Source organism: Silurus aristotelis (assembly GCF_946808225.1).
Source record: "Silurus aristotelis genome assembly, chromosome: 3".
NCBI classification, from domain to species: domain Eukaryota; kingdom Metazoa; phylum Chordata; class Actinopteri; order Siluriformes; family Siluridae; genus Silurus; species Silurus aristotelis.
In genome coordinates, this window is record NC_139576.1 from 16,364,069 (window position 1) to 16,382,565 (window position 18,497).

Genomic DNA, 18,497 nt, shown 5'->3' on the forward strand with positions numbered 1-18,497 from the left:
CATTTAATATAGACTAAGGCAAAGTGGAAAACTGTTCTGTGGTCAGGCAAATAGAAATTTGAAATTATTTTTGGAAACCATGGACACTGCGTCCTCTGGACTAAAGAGGAGCGAGATTTTCCGACTTGTTATCAGCACTCAGTTTAAAAGCCCCCATCTCTGATGGTATGGGGGTACATTAGTTCATATGGAATGGGCAGCTTTCACTTCTGGACAGGCACCGTCAATGCTGATAGGTATATACAGGTTTTAGAGCAACATATGCTCCTATATAGTATTTTTTAGGGACAACTCTACATATTTCAGCAAGATTACATATCACATTGTTTATAACAGCATGGCTCATAGAAGTGTCTGGGTGCTGAAGTGGCCTGCCTGCAGTCCAAAACAATTGAAAACATTTTACCAATTGAAAACATTTGGCACCCAGGAATGTTGAGCTGGTAGAATCCTATATCAGACACTATGAGGCAACATTCCTCTTTAGCAACAAGTCTTCTCAATTCCCAGATACTTATATACAGTCTGTTGTTAAAAGTTTAAACATTTGATATGCTTTCTGTGTTCTATTGTGAATAAAATATGGGTTTGTGATTAACAAAATCACGGCTTTCTGGTTTTCCTTTTTATTTTACACATTTTTTTTTTTTTTTTTTTTTTTTAAATGGGAACTCAAGAAGAACTCAAGAATGGCTGCTTGAAGGATAAATATTTAATGGGCTTAATGAATCTGTTTGAAACACATGCAAATAGTGAATTTTATGACCATGGATAATGACATATTGAAATATTTTTTTAAGTAGTTTTTACTAAAAACTGTTCTTTTCATTTAAAACTTTGAAGACTGCTTCATTGTAAGCTGGATGAAGATACTGGATGAAGATTCCAAATGTCTGTAGACTACCAATGTAATCTCTGTAGACTACCAATGTAATCTCATATATCTATATATATATTTTTTTTTATATTTATATTGCAAAAAAAAAATCTAAAGAATGGATGTGTGCATAGTTCATCGTTCAGTGGATTTAAAGCTGGTTACATGACAAAGCATTTGTCAGTGGCCATGGACACAGTAATAATAATGATAATAATTTCCTAAAATGAAAGAGCTACAAAAAAATTGAAACGATTAGAAAAAAAAGAAAAAAACATCAAGTTGAAACCTCAACCTTTCTCCCGGCCTCTATTAAAGATTTTCACATCCTTCAGGTTGACACCAAGACCACTCCTCATTGTCACAGCCTCGCTGGCATCACTCTTTAGCCCACGGCGAATGGAACCATTGGCGTGAGCTCTGCCACAATCAGCACAGCAGAAACAGGAAATGAAAACTGGCATCAGTATAATTACTTGTAGTTATATAATTAAAAAACGATGGCGCTTAATTAAACTCACAAGCCAGCTGCATCTGCAACACTAGCTGAGCTAAAGCATCACCTTGAAAACGACATTTAGTAAGTTCACTAAATGTTCATAAAGTCAGGAATCTTGCTGAGGGAATGTCAAGCCTTATGCCAGGTCTCTCAGTGTCCTTGCATAGAAGAGGTTAAACCTCCAAGACTGTAGCAGCTGGCTTTGTGGGCCACTTTTAGAAAGCTAAGCATTTAGTAAAATAATAAATTACCTGTCAGACCAGTAGATGTAAGCCCCAAACACAGCCACAGAGAACAGGTCCACATTGGCGGCTGATAGTACAATCTCCCGGCTTTCCCCAGTCTCAAGGTTGATCCTCTCTATCTTGTCTGTTCGAGCATCACACCAATATAATCTATTTTCCTGGAAAGCAATTTGAAAATGCACATCAGCGCATCTTCTTTTGTACAGGTCCATTTTATCATCAGCAGAGTAAGAGGAATGAGGAACAAGACTCAGGCTGGAAGTATCCGGGAGTATGATGGAGAGACATACAAAGCGAGAGAGGGAGAGAGAGATGGAGCACTTTACAGTACCTCGTAGTCAATGGAAATTCCATTTGGCCAAGCGATGCCAGAGCTAACAAGCGTGACCTGATCTGAACCGTCCAGTCGTGCTCTTCCTATGCAAGGATTCTTCCCCCACTCAGTCCAAAATAAGTAGCTGTTTCAAAGAAGATGGCATAAAAATTGGTCAACAGTTATTTTAAGGATCTGTTAAATAGTAATAAATATTAACATATGCATGCTGGCATGAGAGAACCTTTCGACTGTGACTGAATTCACGACCATAAACAAGGCAACACTTAAAATACCTTCTAGCTTCTTAAAAATGTTGCCTTGCTGACTGATTTTTGGTAATCTGGAATACATTAATAAAGTGACAATCATAATTAAGGTATCTTCTGTGTTCTTGATTGGCAGTTTACGGCCACTAATTTCAGTGTTCTTATGCAAACAAGGTCACTGTTTAGTTTTGACTCTACCAGAAAAATAACAGTCTATCCTTATTTTGGTGTGTTTTCAGCTTATTAGTCCAAACCCTGAAAGTCCTTTCAATGAAAAAACATCTCTAAAATGTAAAGATTGTGAACCTGCCCGTTGCAATGAGGTCAGCGAGGGTGATGTTTTGTGAGAAAAATCAATGCGTTATCTTGGCTCAAAGTCTCTCTGGTACAGTGACATACCCTCTCTGTGGATGCACTGCGATGGCTCTTGGCTGGTCCAGCCCCTCTGAGATCACCACAGAACGGTACATGCCATTCAGCCGAGCAATTTCAATGAGGTTAAGGCCATGGTCTGTCCAGTAGAGATTACCTTAAAGGGAAAAAATTTTTACAGAAAGTTGAAGCTGAGGTCTGTAATGGAGTGGCACTCAAAATAAAAGAATTTTTAACAATTGTGTAGATAATAATACCAGCAATCCAGTCTACAGCAATGCCCTCCACTCTGCTGATGCCAGTTGTAATAATGTGTTCTCTCCATGTCTGGTCTCTCTTGGCCCTAGAGATACGATTCAGGCCCATGTCTGTCCAGTAGACAGTGTCATTGCCTGTAGAAAGGAGACTATATTTACCAGAAGCAAAAACATAATAAGCAAAAAGTATCCCTAAATATTTTATAATTTTTTTGCATGGAACCACAGGCAAAACTATAATTTTGTGTGTGTGCTGTTACTTTTGTCAATCCCCTCCCAAAAAAAAAAAATAGCAAAATTCTTGAAAATGAATGTGAGAGCCTACAACCACAACTGATTTACATAAATCCTTGAATATGCGTGTCTCCTGCACTAAAAGGTTCTCTCTGAAGTCAAATGCAGAATTTAGTAGCACACAAATCAGCTTCAGTGTTTTCGCCACATAAATCGGTAGCATGGAACTTGGTTAGTCTATTTTCCACACACTCAGTCTTCTATGAATGCAGCATTTAGATCTAGATAATGGACCTTGAATGCACAACGGCAGCCAGCTAGAAGGTGCCCATCTGTTTCCTACTCCAAAAAGCGGCCTAATAATGGCAGGCAAAAGCTATGCGAATGGATTCAGCTGTCACAGGCTCAAGTTCAGCTTGCTCACCTGAGCCGAGCTGGAATGTGCTACCCTTGTAGAGAAGGGATCAAGGGAGCAGAGAACAGAGAGAATGACCATCTGTATACTCTGCCCTTTGGCTGAGGTCAGCACTTTTAGCTGTGGCTCCTTGGTCACAGAAATTGGGGTCGGTACGGGACATGATCTCTCAGCTCAGACCATGCATTTTGAACTTTCATGTTATTTGTGTATAGCAGTATATACACAAAACACCGCTTTATAAAACGCATCGTATTTTGTGGTTTTTAATTATCCCCAGAAACACACAGGGGTCGCTTCTCCTGCACACACTCGTCATGGTGACTTGTCACTACTGCCTTTTCAGCAAACAGGGTCAATCAAGTTGCATGTGAACAGTGACAAATTCACTTCAGAGCAGTCTATTGGGGGTATGAATAATGCAGAAATTCAAAACATCTCCAGCACAACACCAGGTTCATGCACAGGCTGTGTCTACTACACCCAACCTCTGTTTGATGGATTGTCCAATATATTACAGTGAGTCCCTTGTGATGTTGGGTTCAGACGATATGAAGGAACATTTATCTGTGGTGCCTCTGGCATCAGCTTACTTAACCCATCTCATCCTTTTATCTCTACCAAACATGATACACCAGCAAATTCAATTGCCTTTATACAGGTGCAAAACTGAGCAGCTAATATTAGCTCCCATGTCTGACGGTAAACAACATGCGAAAACGTGATGAGTAGGACACGGTACATTTCATTGATGTGCACACACGGATCATAGAGCAAGGCGAGACAAGAATTTTGAGAGACGTTACCGCACGCATGCATAAAGATAAAGGCTAAAACAGAGACAGCACCCAAATAGAGAGAATGATGGATGTTTACCGGCATGAAAGTCCACTCCGACAGCAAACAAAGTGCCAGTGATGGGCATCAGTGTCTCTGTATGATCTGTTGGGTCCAGAGAGATTCCACGCATACCCTCATGCACGGAGTACATTAGAAATGAGCTCAGACCTAACATGAATTAAACACACAGAAGCAAATCAAGATCCCCAATGGATTATATCTAATGTCATAACATAATAAAGAAAAAATGTACCAGTATATAGCAAAGTTAGATATGATTTTAAAATGTAGCTGCTAAAAGAAAATTTCAAAGTTAATCAGTCATGTTGTGGATGTTAAATGAAAGCACTAAAACATATTGGCATATTAAATACTGCTCAGTCACTGTAGCCATGTGCAAACCTTCACAGGAGAGACGGTCAGGACGCAGGTTGTAGCCCACAGTGCATGCGCAGCTGCGAGTATTCTCCGATGTAGGAAGACACAGTTGAGAACAGCCGCCATTGTTTAACTGACAGGCGTTCCTCCCTGTAAGATGCAACACAACAGCAACAAAATTTACCGCTCTAACAGACGTTCCCCAAACTAGTTCCTTTGGTCTATAATAATGCCTGAATGACTGAAGAGGAGCACCTAGCAAGCATGTAACCTGCCGTGCTCCCAAAGAGATCACTCCTTAGCTGTCTAAGACAGTAATGAGACAGAGCAGAATATGAATAGAGAAGCTAACTGCTGCTTGAAACGTTTAGGGGCTGAATAGATATACATCAGAGCTGCTTAATGGTCATTCTTTATTCAAGTGGACAGTTTAGTGGGATCCACGGCAACGTTGTTAATGGACCTGCCATTACCCTGAATTATTTGCCTAATAACTCAGAAAATGGAAAAGTGATTCACCGATAAATCTGCAGTGCACTTTTACATATTGAAAAAGAAAGGGAGGATTTGTTATCAAACTTAATGTAATAGTCCAACCATAAACTCTAAATGTTACTCATTGCAATCTATGCAAGAATAAATCAACATCAAATTAAAGCTATTGAAAAGCCCAGCCAGCCATTATTTCTCATTTACATCCAATTTCACAGGCCATTTTAATTTACATTAACACACAGTAACACTTTTTCATAAACATATAGAATCTTTGCGTCTTGGCAGCTCACCTTTCTGGCCCTCTCGGTCATACACTTTCATGTGAACCACTCCGCTGGTCTTATTGCGCAGTGCCACAATTCCGCGGCCATCCCGCTTTGCCACCGTGCCTATCTGCGCTAGATCGTCGTCTGCCCACCACAGCTTGCCACCTGTTAAAGCATATGAATCTTTTATTGTCTATGGGTAGAAGCTATTGTCATGCATGTATGGTCACTTCATGAGTAGTACACCCATGGGTCTACTCCAGCTCATTAGTAAATTATAACACTAGATAGAGGCGAGGCACTGTGCTTGTTCCAGTCTCTAGGAAAGTCAATGAAGCAGTGTTTAGAGCATCCTGGCACAATGCCCTGGTCTGAGAAGAGGTGTCTCCATTCATAGAGCCGTCGGAGTGCGACCAATGTCAGAACATCACTGTAGATAGCAGCCTGTGTGTTGTTCCTACTTCGGCACAGTGTTCAACAAAAGGACCACAGAGGTTGTTCTTGGCTCGGAGCCTGAACTGTGCCTGTGTGCTGCAGAGAGACAGGCAGTGCTGACACACTAGGTGACCAGGAATATTAGAATAAAGGCCATACAGTACAAATTCTTAGCAGTCTGGAAAAAGGTGACCTTGATCTTAGGCACTTTGGAAAATTGAACAAAAAAAATCTATGAAATATCATGTAGTAAAGCTGTGGGTTTTAATGAATTTTAAGATATTAGTTCATATCATCTCTAATGACCTAGACATGCTTATGAACGCTACATACAAAATTGTGGATATAAAAAAATGTAGATTAATAATTCTCATAGACTGCCTGCATACTGGTATATGCAATTTAGTAAGTTTGAATTTAGCCAACTTCTTCCTTTTTGTGGTTAAAACTCCAGTAATTGACGACCAAAATAGCCTGTTAAAGACCGAGGATCATGGAGGTCCGCTTAAAAGTAAACCCTTATACTCTTCCATTTAGGTGAAAAGGTGATTCAACTCTGAATTAACCAATCTGCAGGAAGTAAATCAAACATGCCATATATTTCAGATTAGGTTCATGAGTTTTCTTGGCAAACACAAGGAGAAAGCAAATGGTAGAAGTGTCTAGAAAATCCTTCAAATTATGAATGTATATGATTTTGCAAGCAGTTATTTAGCACTTGCTCTGCGCTCTCTGTGCTTAGTGATTTTTTGTTTTGTTTCGTGATTTATATATGCATATACTTGTTTACCCTTTTCCATCACTATATTTCTGACAAATGAAGTTTTTGAGTACATTAGACAAAGTAACTAATAGGTGTTATGTTTAAGTATAAAACTATGCATGTCTTACTGCATTCATTTAAAAACAACCATGAAAAAAGTCTGCATTGGAAGAATGACATAACCTTTTAATAGATTGACAGCACTGTCTCAGTCATGTTATTAAAACAAGAAAGCATTGGAGTAAGGCATGTGACAGCTGATCAGTCTGTAAATTATTTATGCACTGTGTACCTGACAGTAGCTTTTGACATTTGTACGTCACATTTGACATTCGAAAGATAGCAAGAGGTACATGAGAATATAGAATTCCCACTCAGGCAGTATCATTATTATAATAATAATAATAATAATAATAATAATTATTATTATTATTATTATTATTATTATTATTATTATGTATTTAAAGACACATGTATAAGTTTATACGTGACCTAAATAAACTGCCACCAAGCTTTTGATTAAACGTGTGGAATAAAATAAAAATATGCAAATGCAAACATTTGAACATCCAAACTTCATGCCTGGTTAACAAGAACAGACTGATCACTGGTGCCTGGTTTACAGCACATCTAATCAAGAGCAATTTCCAATTTAAGCATTTGATCTGATTGCAGATGATGCAAAGTCACATGATCTGAACAGGAGCTCTAACTACATCACACACCAAATCATTCTGAAATTGAAAAAACAAGCTGACAAAAAAAAATAAAATAAAAAAATTCGTGCTTCTTCGTCTTCATGAAATAATCGGATATTTTTTTAAGTAAGCAAACCAAATAACCTCTATTTACTGTACATTAACCCCAAGTAAGGCTCGAGCTTTGTAAATGGAATATTCCTTCTGCATCTCTACACAATGATATAACCTGTCTGACATCACTCTTTACGCTGCACTTGACCAGTGAATGGATATTTGTATGGCAGGTGAATACTATCAGGATTTTTTACAGCTCTGCAGATGAAACAGCTTTATAAGGGCATAAACTGATAACATGGCATGATGGTTAACCTTGGTAAATCTCTTCAATTAAGGCGCCCTCGCCTGTGAGAGAGATGGCAAAGATACAGGCCAAAGATCTTAGATCACAATCTCGTTCAATCTTCACAGGGTGTGGGCTCAGGACATTCAGACGCTGTGTTCCAAATAGCTAATCGATTGCGCTGATTCGGAACATCAGAGGGCTAGGAAGGAGCTGTTTGTTCCATAGCGGTTCTATTCCTTTGATTAACCTTGAATAAGCTACGCTGAAACTACTGAATCCTAATAAGTTTATTTTTTTAGCACATAAACAGGTAATTAAAAAAAAGAGGAAAAACCTATTCAAAAACCTGTCTCTCTTTTACCTGGATGTATGAAAGGATTAGCAGTTCTTATGGCGCTTTCTCCAGAGGTCATATTTTCTGCCAGGTTTATTATTCTTTATGCGCTAGGTGTGCTCTCCCATTTATAAGCTGTTTAAAGTTCAAAACATGTGCTTATAACAGCAAACAGACAAGCAGATCAGAGTTTATGGCAGAGTTGTTGTGCAGTGAAACAAAAGTTCTGAAACTACTCTTCTCCAAATGCTACCCACTCAGACACCCACACACATGACTGCATGACCATCGTTCCACCCCCAGGCTTACCTAGACTGGGACAAAGAGATAGATGCACACACTGACACACACATTCACGCATAAAAAGAAGGTTTCAGTTGTGCACTTATGAACTAAAAGCCCTTGTAGAGAACAAATAATCACCCCACTTTTCAACAAGAACCATCTGTCTTGAACACTTTCAGCAGGAGAAAAAAAATAAAATTATATATTTTTATATATATATATATATATATATATATATATATATATATATATATATATATATATATAATTTATTTTTTCTCCTGCTGAAAGTGTTCAAGACAGATGGTATATATATATATATATATATATATATATATATATATATATATATATATATATATATATATATATATATATATATATATATAAAAACGGGCAGAATTGCTTTAAAAAGAATTCCATACAACTTCGTAGCTACAATGAATCTGCAAACATGGTTTCATATGGAACTGCTTGTAATACTTTGAACACAGCTCAGCATTTAACCAAAAGTAGTAGAAAAAGAAGATGAAGATGCAGAAGTAAGGGGAAAAATGCTATAACAGTGCTCTTGCTCTTCATGCTACGGTAATTTACATGAATTTAACAGTGTAAGATTGTTTATAAAGTAATTTGTGCTTTGGCTTACCAAATCTGCTCCACAAATCTGTTCCCCTACACAAATAGCAAACACAAGTATCTCCTGAACAGATACAGACAGCTTTGCAAAAAGTCCGAGAAAGCTTTTTCTCACTGTGACGAAATAATTGTGATGGATAGCACCTAGCGAAAGCTTCATTTTGCCATTATGCTGTAGCCTGCTACTTCTTTTAAACTTACACCATTAGTCTTTCAGGTGACCTGTTTTTTTTGTTTGTTTTTTTTTATATAACAGCTACAGACTCAGACGGAAACAGCTTCAGCGTGTACTGCAGGGCAGTTTTTAGTACTGTGAAAACAAAGGATTTCAAATAACAGTAGCGCACCCGCTAAAACATCCTCCATTAGAAGTCTATTAGGAACAAGTCACAGAATAGCCAATGTGCTGTGTTGGCAGGACCGGACTGTGCTTTTGGCTTTGATATCCTGGACCCGTATTCACCAAGCCTTTGACAATTACTCATATGAATGGTGCTACTAATGCTCTTAGGACTAAAATTACTCAAAGCTCAGCATAGGGCCTAGAAGTTACATTGGACATTATAAAACTACTTAGCTTTAGTTTCTAGAACTAGCAGGATCAGCATTTATGAATCTCCCTACTGAGGTGTATCTGTGTGGACACTTTATACATGTCTCATGTTAGTTTTAATATGAATGCAAATGTTATTTAGGTGTTTAATATTAATACCATGCATTACTTGTATTAGTATATACTATTACTTGTACTAGTAACTCTATTAGTATGAGTTCATATTATTAATATGCATAAAGATGACATACTTTTCATTTGTCTCATGGAGGTGTTTACAAAAGCGATTACGCATTAAGGGAAAAGTTCTAAAGTGCCAAATATGTCCTTCAGTTTAACAAACTGTGCTACAGCTCTTACATTTTAAACAGCAAAAAAAAAAAAAAAAAAGAAGGATCGAGAGAAAATTACTGTCTTGTTAATTATACTTCTTATCTGTAAAACATATGCCTGTTCAATTCTTTCTATTCTCTCAATTACTACAACGACCCCTGGCAAGCCAGAATAGATGTAGGCGTATTGTTTATTACTTCTTTTCCGAGTGGTAGGCAAATAAATTTGCAAATCATATGATTTATTTCAAGTGCTTATAATGTTTGACGGATCTCTACTGATTACCCTCTGTACACCTTTTGCTAGCAACTGACCACTGCCACCAGACTGTTCTCTCCCTGCAAGAGCTGTACCTAATCAGATTTCTGGCATATGAAAATAATTGTAATTTGAGTCTTACCCAGCCTAATGCGAATGGTGTGATTAAAAAGCAGATGCTCTATAGCAGTTGGGTGTCTATGTAAACAACCAGTCTTCGTTATTCTGTTCCATCTGGATAGAAATCAATCATATCAGCTTCTCACCCCACTTTTAGTATAGGAAAGTGTATGCCTGGGTTCAGTCTACAAGTTCTCCCATATTTAATTAGCTATACTGCTTCCAGTGGAGCAGCTAAATAGGAAACAGGTTAAACTCATTGGAGATTTTGTTCCTTTTCCAAACTAAAGTATAATGCATTTTTTGGAAATGGTTCGGGTACTGAGGGTGTGCTGCGGATAATAAATATCTCCATTTATTTTCTCATACCACAATGCCATGGTAACACAACGTATCCATTCCAGTACTGAAACAAACAAACCATAATAGCAAGCTACAGGAATGTTGCTATATAGCAAAAACATGGTTAAAACATTGTTAATAGAAGTAAATCAGCAACACTAAAGTGCAAAATGTTAATGAAAATGGTCATTCCTTTTGAAACATGAATTCAACAATAGTATATAATGTATTTAGGAAACTGAGAAATGTATAATATAACCTCAGCGTGATGGGTGTCAGAGCTGAACCGCTTACCCATGACTGCCAAAGCTGTGGCTTTCGTTAAGTTCTTCTTCGTAGTTTCAATCACCTCAAATCCACTGCCATCCAGATTACACCGGTTGACCGTGCTGTTAGCAGAGCTAATCCAGTACAACTTGCTTGCAGGAAAGTCTATTGAGAGACCTAAGGTGGGGTGTAGAAGGTTAGGAAGGCTGGGCTTTGTACGGGTTTATGGATTTATATATTTTAGAAGACTTTAAAATAGAACAATAAGTGATGTGTGTTGGCCCAGATGAAAAATAGTGCGGCACTATGTGGCATACATCTGTGACTGTTAATAAAAATACTATTTTGCTTCAGCAATGGACATTGAGGGGAAATCAGTTTTGACAAGTGAATTATTTTGACTTTAAGTAGACCTTCAGACAGGTTAAGAAATTGAAAGCATGTATGTGTAAACTTACCTACTGGATCCCTCTGGTTCTGGTGAAGAACCTTCCTGTTACTCCCATCCATGTTCGCTAGATTGATTGTATTTCCATCTGTCCAGTAAATCTTCCTATTGTGTTAATTTTAAAAGACTATTTTATCGTAATATATACAGTGCATTGCATATTTTTTCAGAATACAACTTAACCCTAGATCTGGATTGGACTGGACACTGATACAAGTTCTGCCTTTTTATGTCTATTGAATAATTCTGCTTCTTCTGCATTTATTGTTTTGTCAAGCTAGTGCACAAATCCATTAAATACATGAAATAATATATTACAAAAGTTTTTTACAGTATATGTTAAAAATATTTAAATATTTTTTGGACTGCATACCCTTTGGCTGGATGTACTGCCAAACACTTTGGTTTATCAATCCCATGGATGACTGAAGTTTTTAATGCTCCATCCAGTCGAGCAACATTGATCTGGGTCTCTTCATTTTCAGAGCTCAGCCAGTACATATTCCTTGAGAGCCAGTCTACTGCAAGGCCACGGCAGTTCTGAATATCTGCAAATACCAAAAGCGACTCACAATAAAGGCATCAACCTTCACATATTCACTGGTGGACAAATAGGTAACCTGGATGCATGGGAAAAGCATTTTTTTTATTTGTTTGATAAGATAGGTATTGATAAGACAGGTAGATTCAAAAACCAAAATATTTGGTATGTATGTTTAAATGTATGCCACTCTGTAATGCGGTAGTGGCTATGTTTGCTATTTTAGGTGAACCTTGAGATCTAGTTTACCTGCATGCATCATGCTTTAAGTTTACTCCTGGGCAAAAACTAAGCTTTTACTAAAAATATAGAATATAAGAATATAAGAATATAATAGATTCTATTCTATTCTAAGAATAGAATATAACTAAGCCCAATAAGGCATAATATTAAGCTTTTAATGGGCTTAAACAAATAATTATATTGTCTTGTATGCAAATTGAAAACAAGATCATTATTGAAATATTTGATGTAATATTCAATCTGTCTCAGTTCAATTTATTGATCGTTGATTTGTTGTTAAAATTCTTCCTTTTTAAGCTTGGGTAATTTTTCTTCTTGTACAACAGCAGAATCACAATAGTCTGAATAAATCATTGGAATAAGATCTCAATAAAGTGTTAAACACCAACTTGTTGACTTTTATAAAGAGTGTAATCACAATGTGCTACATGATATTACACTCACTCATTCCTACCAGTGCATATTCACTTAAATGACTAGCATGCTAATCACACATTATTACATTACACTGACTACCACTTCAGAGTCGCTTAAGCTTTTGAGAAAAACTGAAACATAGGGCTGGGCAGCACATTGCATATTCCACCTGCCCAGAGGGGTAATGTATTTCTTATTTGTCCACCCTGAAATGGATAGCAAGCTGCATTAGCACTAATAGCACTAATCCTCAAAATTCACAAGTACAGTTTTTATTTTGTGCCTGCTGTGCTGCATATATTATAATTAAACACTTTCTTATTTATTTTTTTTAAGCATAGTTTTTTTGTTTTTTTTTAAAGGATAATAAAAAACAACATATTTGTAATGTGCAGGAGTATAGTGTATTCATCAAATACTGAAATATCTTCTTTTCAATACAGTTTAGAGAAACCTGAAAACAAATCATGTAGACATCATTTTCCTAAGCACTCTCCAATTTTTGTCATTTTATTTGTCATATTTCACCCTGGACATGTTCTTCTAGTAGTTAAAAAAAATTTCAAGATGGGTTTCAAGAAAATTGAAAGTACAGGGAATTCATTTATAACACAAAGTCTCACTATAGGGAAGCAAATTTACAATAAACACGTTAAGGGTTAATAAATTAAAATGGCACTAACGTATTAGATTCTTATCACTTATCACAATCTGGCATTGAGCAGTAAAAGGCAAAATGCCCTGTGTCACTCTTTTCCCCTGTTAAAAATACAACCCTACCTCCAGAGATGACCGTCTCAAGGCTTGTTCCATTGACGAAGGCCCGCTTTATCGTTTGAGTCTTCACATCTGCCCAATAAATCCGTTCCTCTAGAGCGTCGTAATCCACGACCGTGACATCGTCAATGTCGGGGACAGTTAAAGCAGTCATGATGTTCATGTAGGGATTATCTATGTCCACGCCTCGGATCTCAGAACGTCTTACATACAGCAAAAACCGCTTCAATGCTGGGAAATAGGCAGCAAACAAGCACGTGGGAAGATAGATGAGTAAATAACAAAGACTTCCCGTGTGATATAAGTGGAAAGGTGTTCGGGAACCTCCAGATAGGATGTGATATGTGTTAAAAAAGCTTCTTGGACACTGTTAACACTCAACACTGAAATCCTGTAAAAATCTGCACCTTGTTGAAGTAAACATGCCACACATTGTCTCATTATCTCACCAGCTTGTGTGTCTGTATAAAACAAGAACGGTATATGAACCCAAGCAGAGTAGAGAGGTGTTAACTCACCCACGCAGGAATGGTTGTTGGACGAAATCTTCATGAGGTGTGGGCAAGCACATGAGGCGGTGCGGTTGAAATCGATGAGGCAAAGATGCGAGCAGGGACCCCTTCCACTGTTCTCCTCGCAAGGGTTTGAGGCTGGAAAACCAGCAGCAACATGAATTCAGGGTATCCCGAAAGTAAACACACCAAGGAGAGAAATCAATACCAAGTATAATGGCTCCTGGTTCAAGAATGCTGCCATCTTTAAAGGAATATGAGCTAACCTCTGCTGACATCAATTGAACAAATTGTGTTTCAAACCTGCTAGTGCAGACAGACACAGGCAAACTGTCAAAACACTCTGTAAAGCAGTAACAGTGAAAATGAAGGAAATTACTTTTCTTGATAAAGTGTTATGGCCTGCAAGGTAACAGCCCAACTGCTTACATTTAAAGGAAATAGCTACAGGTGCTGCCATAAAACAAAACATAACACAAAAAAAACCCTCACAAACAACAACAAAAAAAAGTTTTAAAAGAAAATAGGATCCGGCTCAAAACTTGAATGCTACTATAACGTACATAAACTGATGCTCTTAGTGTTTGATGTCTTTTGCATAATGCTATTCATCCAAACTACTGCTATGAACCACATAACCTTATGCAGTGCATAAAAAAACCCTCTTGCTGTTTCTGAAACAGCTCTAGCATATCTGTTTCATGAGCAGCCATTTCTGAGGTACTTCATCAGGGACTATTGCTGACCAGGCAGATCACATGATAATGGCTAAGAGGTCACTGGAGAATAGTCAATTAGCTCGCTACGCCTTTTCACTTTTCACAAAGCTGTCTTTGTCAGCACTATTCCAAGAACACCGAGGGAGCAGCTAAAGCGGACGCAAATGCATGCACGGAACATCCAGATGTTAAAAGAGGAGAGCTCTCCTGGCAATATCACCGGTAACACAGTGACACAAAATAACTAGCTCTACAAGTAAGCTTCACTAACAAAGCATGCACAGAAGAAGAGGCTTTTTTTCCCCCTTTTTTTTATTCTGGACACGTCCTGCAATTCTCTTGTAATTTATATCTGAGCTAGCAAAGGTTCTGACCTAGCTGCTTTTCTTTGGAAATGGCTTGATAATTGGATTTACACAAACATGATATGATTCTTCAGCCTTTTATTTTTGGAATCGCACAGTGCTTACAGTCAGGCATGCCATTAGATATTAGTTAGTTATATGGAAATTTTCCACAGATTATGTTTCTTGAATCTTTAACCCTTCAGTGAACCCAGAGCTGCATAACAACACAATTAACTTGCATTTTGTAAAAAACAAAAAAAATTATAATAATTGCTCTGCTGGGATTTTCCTAAATGGGCTCATTATTCCCCCCAATTTTAATACATGCATTTGGCATATTTTTGTAATAATTTACCATAAGCATGAATAAGCAGCTAAATCATAGTCTAGCAACCAGTGAATTAATTATACATTTGTTAGGTCTTGTGGGGGAAATCACACTGTATGGGGAAAAAAAAAATCTGAATAAGCAGGATTCTTAAATTGACTGCGAGAAAGGGAGCTCTTGTTATACTGCCCCGCTTTTATGATAACCAGGCCAAAATGTGATACAAAGACGTAACACACTTCATCAACCTAAGCTGACAAATAACAAAATAAGTAACATGCGGAGAAAAAAAAAATGTTCATGCTTGCCTGCACTCCACTTATTTCTCTGTTGGGTAGAGTACAAACTCCATTCTGAAATGGGATTGCAGGCATTTGTGCACATTAATAGAAATGGAAATCATACAGCTTGTATGGGAGGAAGACTGGTGCCCCAACATTCTTTCTTTAACCTCATGTTGCCCTCAGTTCTTCTACTACACATAACATATTTACAGCCTGTTGATGCCTGCAGTCTAGCCCCATTAACCCACTGAGCATTTTCTCCCATTACACTCCTCTGGCGTCCAGAGGTTCCCTCTCTCCCCTGCCAACACTGTAACACCGAACACAAACCCAATTTCCTTGGCCTGTTAGCTGTGAACTTGGACGGCAGTGATAGCCAGGCTTTCCCGGTGGGCTCTTTAAGATTGGATTAGCTATACTTATTGGCTTCCTTGGCAACGCAGCACAATTTGTCGGCACTTATCAGAGTAAAACAGTCACTCGACTGCACTGGCAGAAGATCTGAACTGAGCCTAGTCTTGTTGGCAACATTTTCTGCTGTTTGGGTGGGTTGAAGTGATGCAAATAAGATTACTTCAAGTGAAGCATACATTTATTGAAGGCTATTCACCTGGAATGTTTTAATATTAGCAAATGATAAATAGTCTACCCCATAAAAAAAAAAACTAAGAACATTTCATATTTTTGTCATTGCAGTCATATGATACAATGTGTAAAAGGAACTAATATATCCTACCCACTAACAGGTGCCATGATGAAGAGATAATCAGTGTTATGTCTCATTGGTGGGTCTCTCTCTCTCTCTCTCTCTCTCTCTCTCTCTCTCTCTCTCTCTCTATATATATATATATATATATATATATATATATATATATATATATATATATATTTTTTTTTTTTTTTTTTTATTATTATTATTATTATTATTATTATTTTTTTTTTTTATAATATTTTTTATTTATTTTTTTTTTTTGATAAAATGCCTGCTTGGTTAAATAATATAGAAAATAATATTTTATAAAAAAAATTTTTTTTTATATTTTAAAAATATTTAAAAAAATATATTTTAATATATTGATTAAGTTGACACAAATTTAATTGATGTGTGTGTGTTTGTTTTACTCTTTTCTTGAAGCTTGACATAAAACACGAAATAATCCATAACGTGGCTAGCGGCTAACGCTATGCTATGCCGACATGTGCAAAACAAATCTTATTTCTAGTACAGATTGACACTGCGCTAACTAGTCTAGTTTATTTTTTAAACCCATGGCATTGTTGTGTAAGTTAAATAATAATAATAATAATAATAAACTTTTATTATTTTAACTATGTTCCACACATTGTGTACCAAACTGAAAGCCCTGTTTGAATGCATGTACCGTTACAACCGCCAATATATATCAGTGCGGCCGTCAGGGCCAGCAAAGTCTTCACTGCTGACCTAAACACTATCTAAGCACTGACCTACATTTACAACCTAAATTCTAATATGTGTTCCATAAAACTGTATTAATTTATTCCCAACAGTTTATTTTCTCCATTTTGTAGAGTTTCTCTTGGCTGCACTGCTTCCAGTATGTGTATGTGGACTTTAGATTTTGTGTCCAATCAGATTTCAGCCTCTATGTACTGCCATGTCAATCTAATCTGCCCAGGGCCTTCAAAGTCTGTTCTGCTGGCCATAGTCTTAAAAAATAGCTCTGTTTCTTTAACCAATCAGATTTCATATCCGCCTCACAGTAGCGTTAGCATTTTCCATACTCTGATTGGTTGGTCAGAGGGAAACTGTTACAGCCAAGTTCGACTGGCAAAACACGTCTGTAGCGCTCAGCACATATTAATACATTAAAGTTAGACTTTTTTATACTTACGGAGAAAGAGAAATTGATTTGGTCTCAGACATACTTAAAAATAAATTTTAAAGAAAAGCTAGACATCGTGAGAAGGTCAGCCAACACCGAAGCTAGTTAGCTTGTCTCAGCCCGGGAAAGAGTTTGTTCTCCACTTCCAGACCAGTGAATACGAGCCGTACCACTGGATTACAGCCTCTGAGGAGCGGTGCACATTATGAGTCTGCATTTCTGGTGAGTAGGTAATTTTATTTAAATTTTTAATGTTTTGTCATGTTATTATACAAATATTGATTCTAAACTGCTCCAGATGATGTAGGTGGCACAGTTGCAGCAGTAGTGTAGAGGTAAATCAAAACGTGTAAACGAAAATCAAAATGGTGGCAATATATTAACGTGCTTGAAATTTCTTTATGTACATGATGTGCGTTAATAAATGAGAATGTACATGCACGTGTTTTTGAAGGATTTTTTTTTTTTTACACAACAGCGTTGCCGCGTTTAGTTTGATGAAGGCATGTTATAAAAATACATACAGTACATGTTTATCTGTCAGGAATCCACCTGCCACGCCCCCTTCAGCCCCCTTTAGCGTGTCAGGTGTTTTCTCGGCCGCTTTCTCTGAAGCTCCCGGCTTTAATCGCGCACATATGGTGCTCGTTTATCATCATCACCAGCTCCTATTTAAACTTCCACACTCTCACTGTCCGTTATTGTCGGTATATGTTGGTTCACGCCGGTCGTTGTTATCGCTCATGTGTATCCCGGTACGTGTCTTCCCACCGGCACTCTCTCACCGGCTGCTCTTTTCTTCCCAAAGCGCATCGCGGATTCCCCCCCACCCCCCCGATCCTGCCGGTGTTCATTCTATGCTTTTGCTGCTCATCCCACGTTCCGCGCCGCCAAGCGCGGCTTTCGCCTCCCGTTCATCGCATAACATGTAACAACAAAAGGCATATGTGCAGTAACTAACAGCAGAGATTCACCAGTATACAATACAACACCTGTAGCAGCTGTAAGGTTTGATTTTTCCGCCACTTCCGTGAGTTCTGCTGCGGCTGCACCGAGATAACCGACGTTAAATGGCAAATTTTTCCCCCCTTGTGCTCGAGATATCAGGGTTCGGCGACATAAAAAAAATCAACATAACCAATGAAAAATGCTTTAAAAAAGCGAGAATTTGGCGGTTCCACTT

At 37.7% G+C, this 18,497-nt stretch overlaps 1 protein-coding gene across 8 annotated transcripts in view; it reads right to left on the minus strand.

Moving 5' to 3' along the window:
* Positions 1 to 18,497, minus strand: part of lrp1bb (low density lipoprotein receptor-related protein 1Bb) — a 288,809-nt gene that overhangs the window by 83,967 nt on the left and 186,345 nt on the right. For all 8 annotated transcript variants that reach the window (XR_014532697.1, XM_083536546.1, XM_083536541.1 and 5 more), the window contains 13 exons: positions 13,778 to 13,909; positions 13,263 to 13,490; positions 11,655 to 11,829; positions 11,292 to 11,386; positions 10,861 to 11,010; positions 5,485 to 5,625; positions 4,724 to 4,849; positions 4,358 to 4,489; positions 2,833 to 2,967; positions 2,603 to 2,732; positions 1,953 to 2,079; positions 1,628 to 1,779; positions 1,173 to 1,297 (listed from right to left, as the gene is read on the minus strand). Coding sequence is in view for 7 of the 8 variants with exons in the window: in XM_083536546.1 (XP_083392672.1) it covers positions 1,173 to 1,297; positions 1,628 to 1,779; positions 1,953 to 2,079; positions 2,603 to 2,732; positions 2,833 to 2,967; positions 4,358 to 4,489; positions 4,724 to 4,849; positions 5,485 to 5,625; positions 10,861 to 11,010; positions 11,292 to 11,386; positions 11,655 to 11,829; positions 13,263 to 13,490; positions 13,778 to 13,909 (1,848 nt within the window). In the remaining variant the exon portion in view is untranslated. The remainder of the gene's footprint in view (positions 1 to 1,172; positions 1,298 to 1,627; positions 1,780 to 1,952; positions 2,080 to 2,602; positions 2,733 to 2,832; positions 2,968 to 4,357; positions 4,490 to 4,723; positions 4,850 to 5,484; positions 5,626 to 10,860; positions 11,011 to 11,291; positions 11,387 to 11,654; positions 11,830 to 13,262; positions 13,491 to 13,777; positions 13,910 to 18,497) is intronic.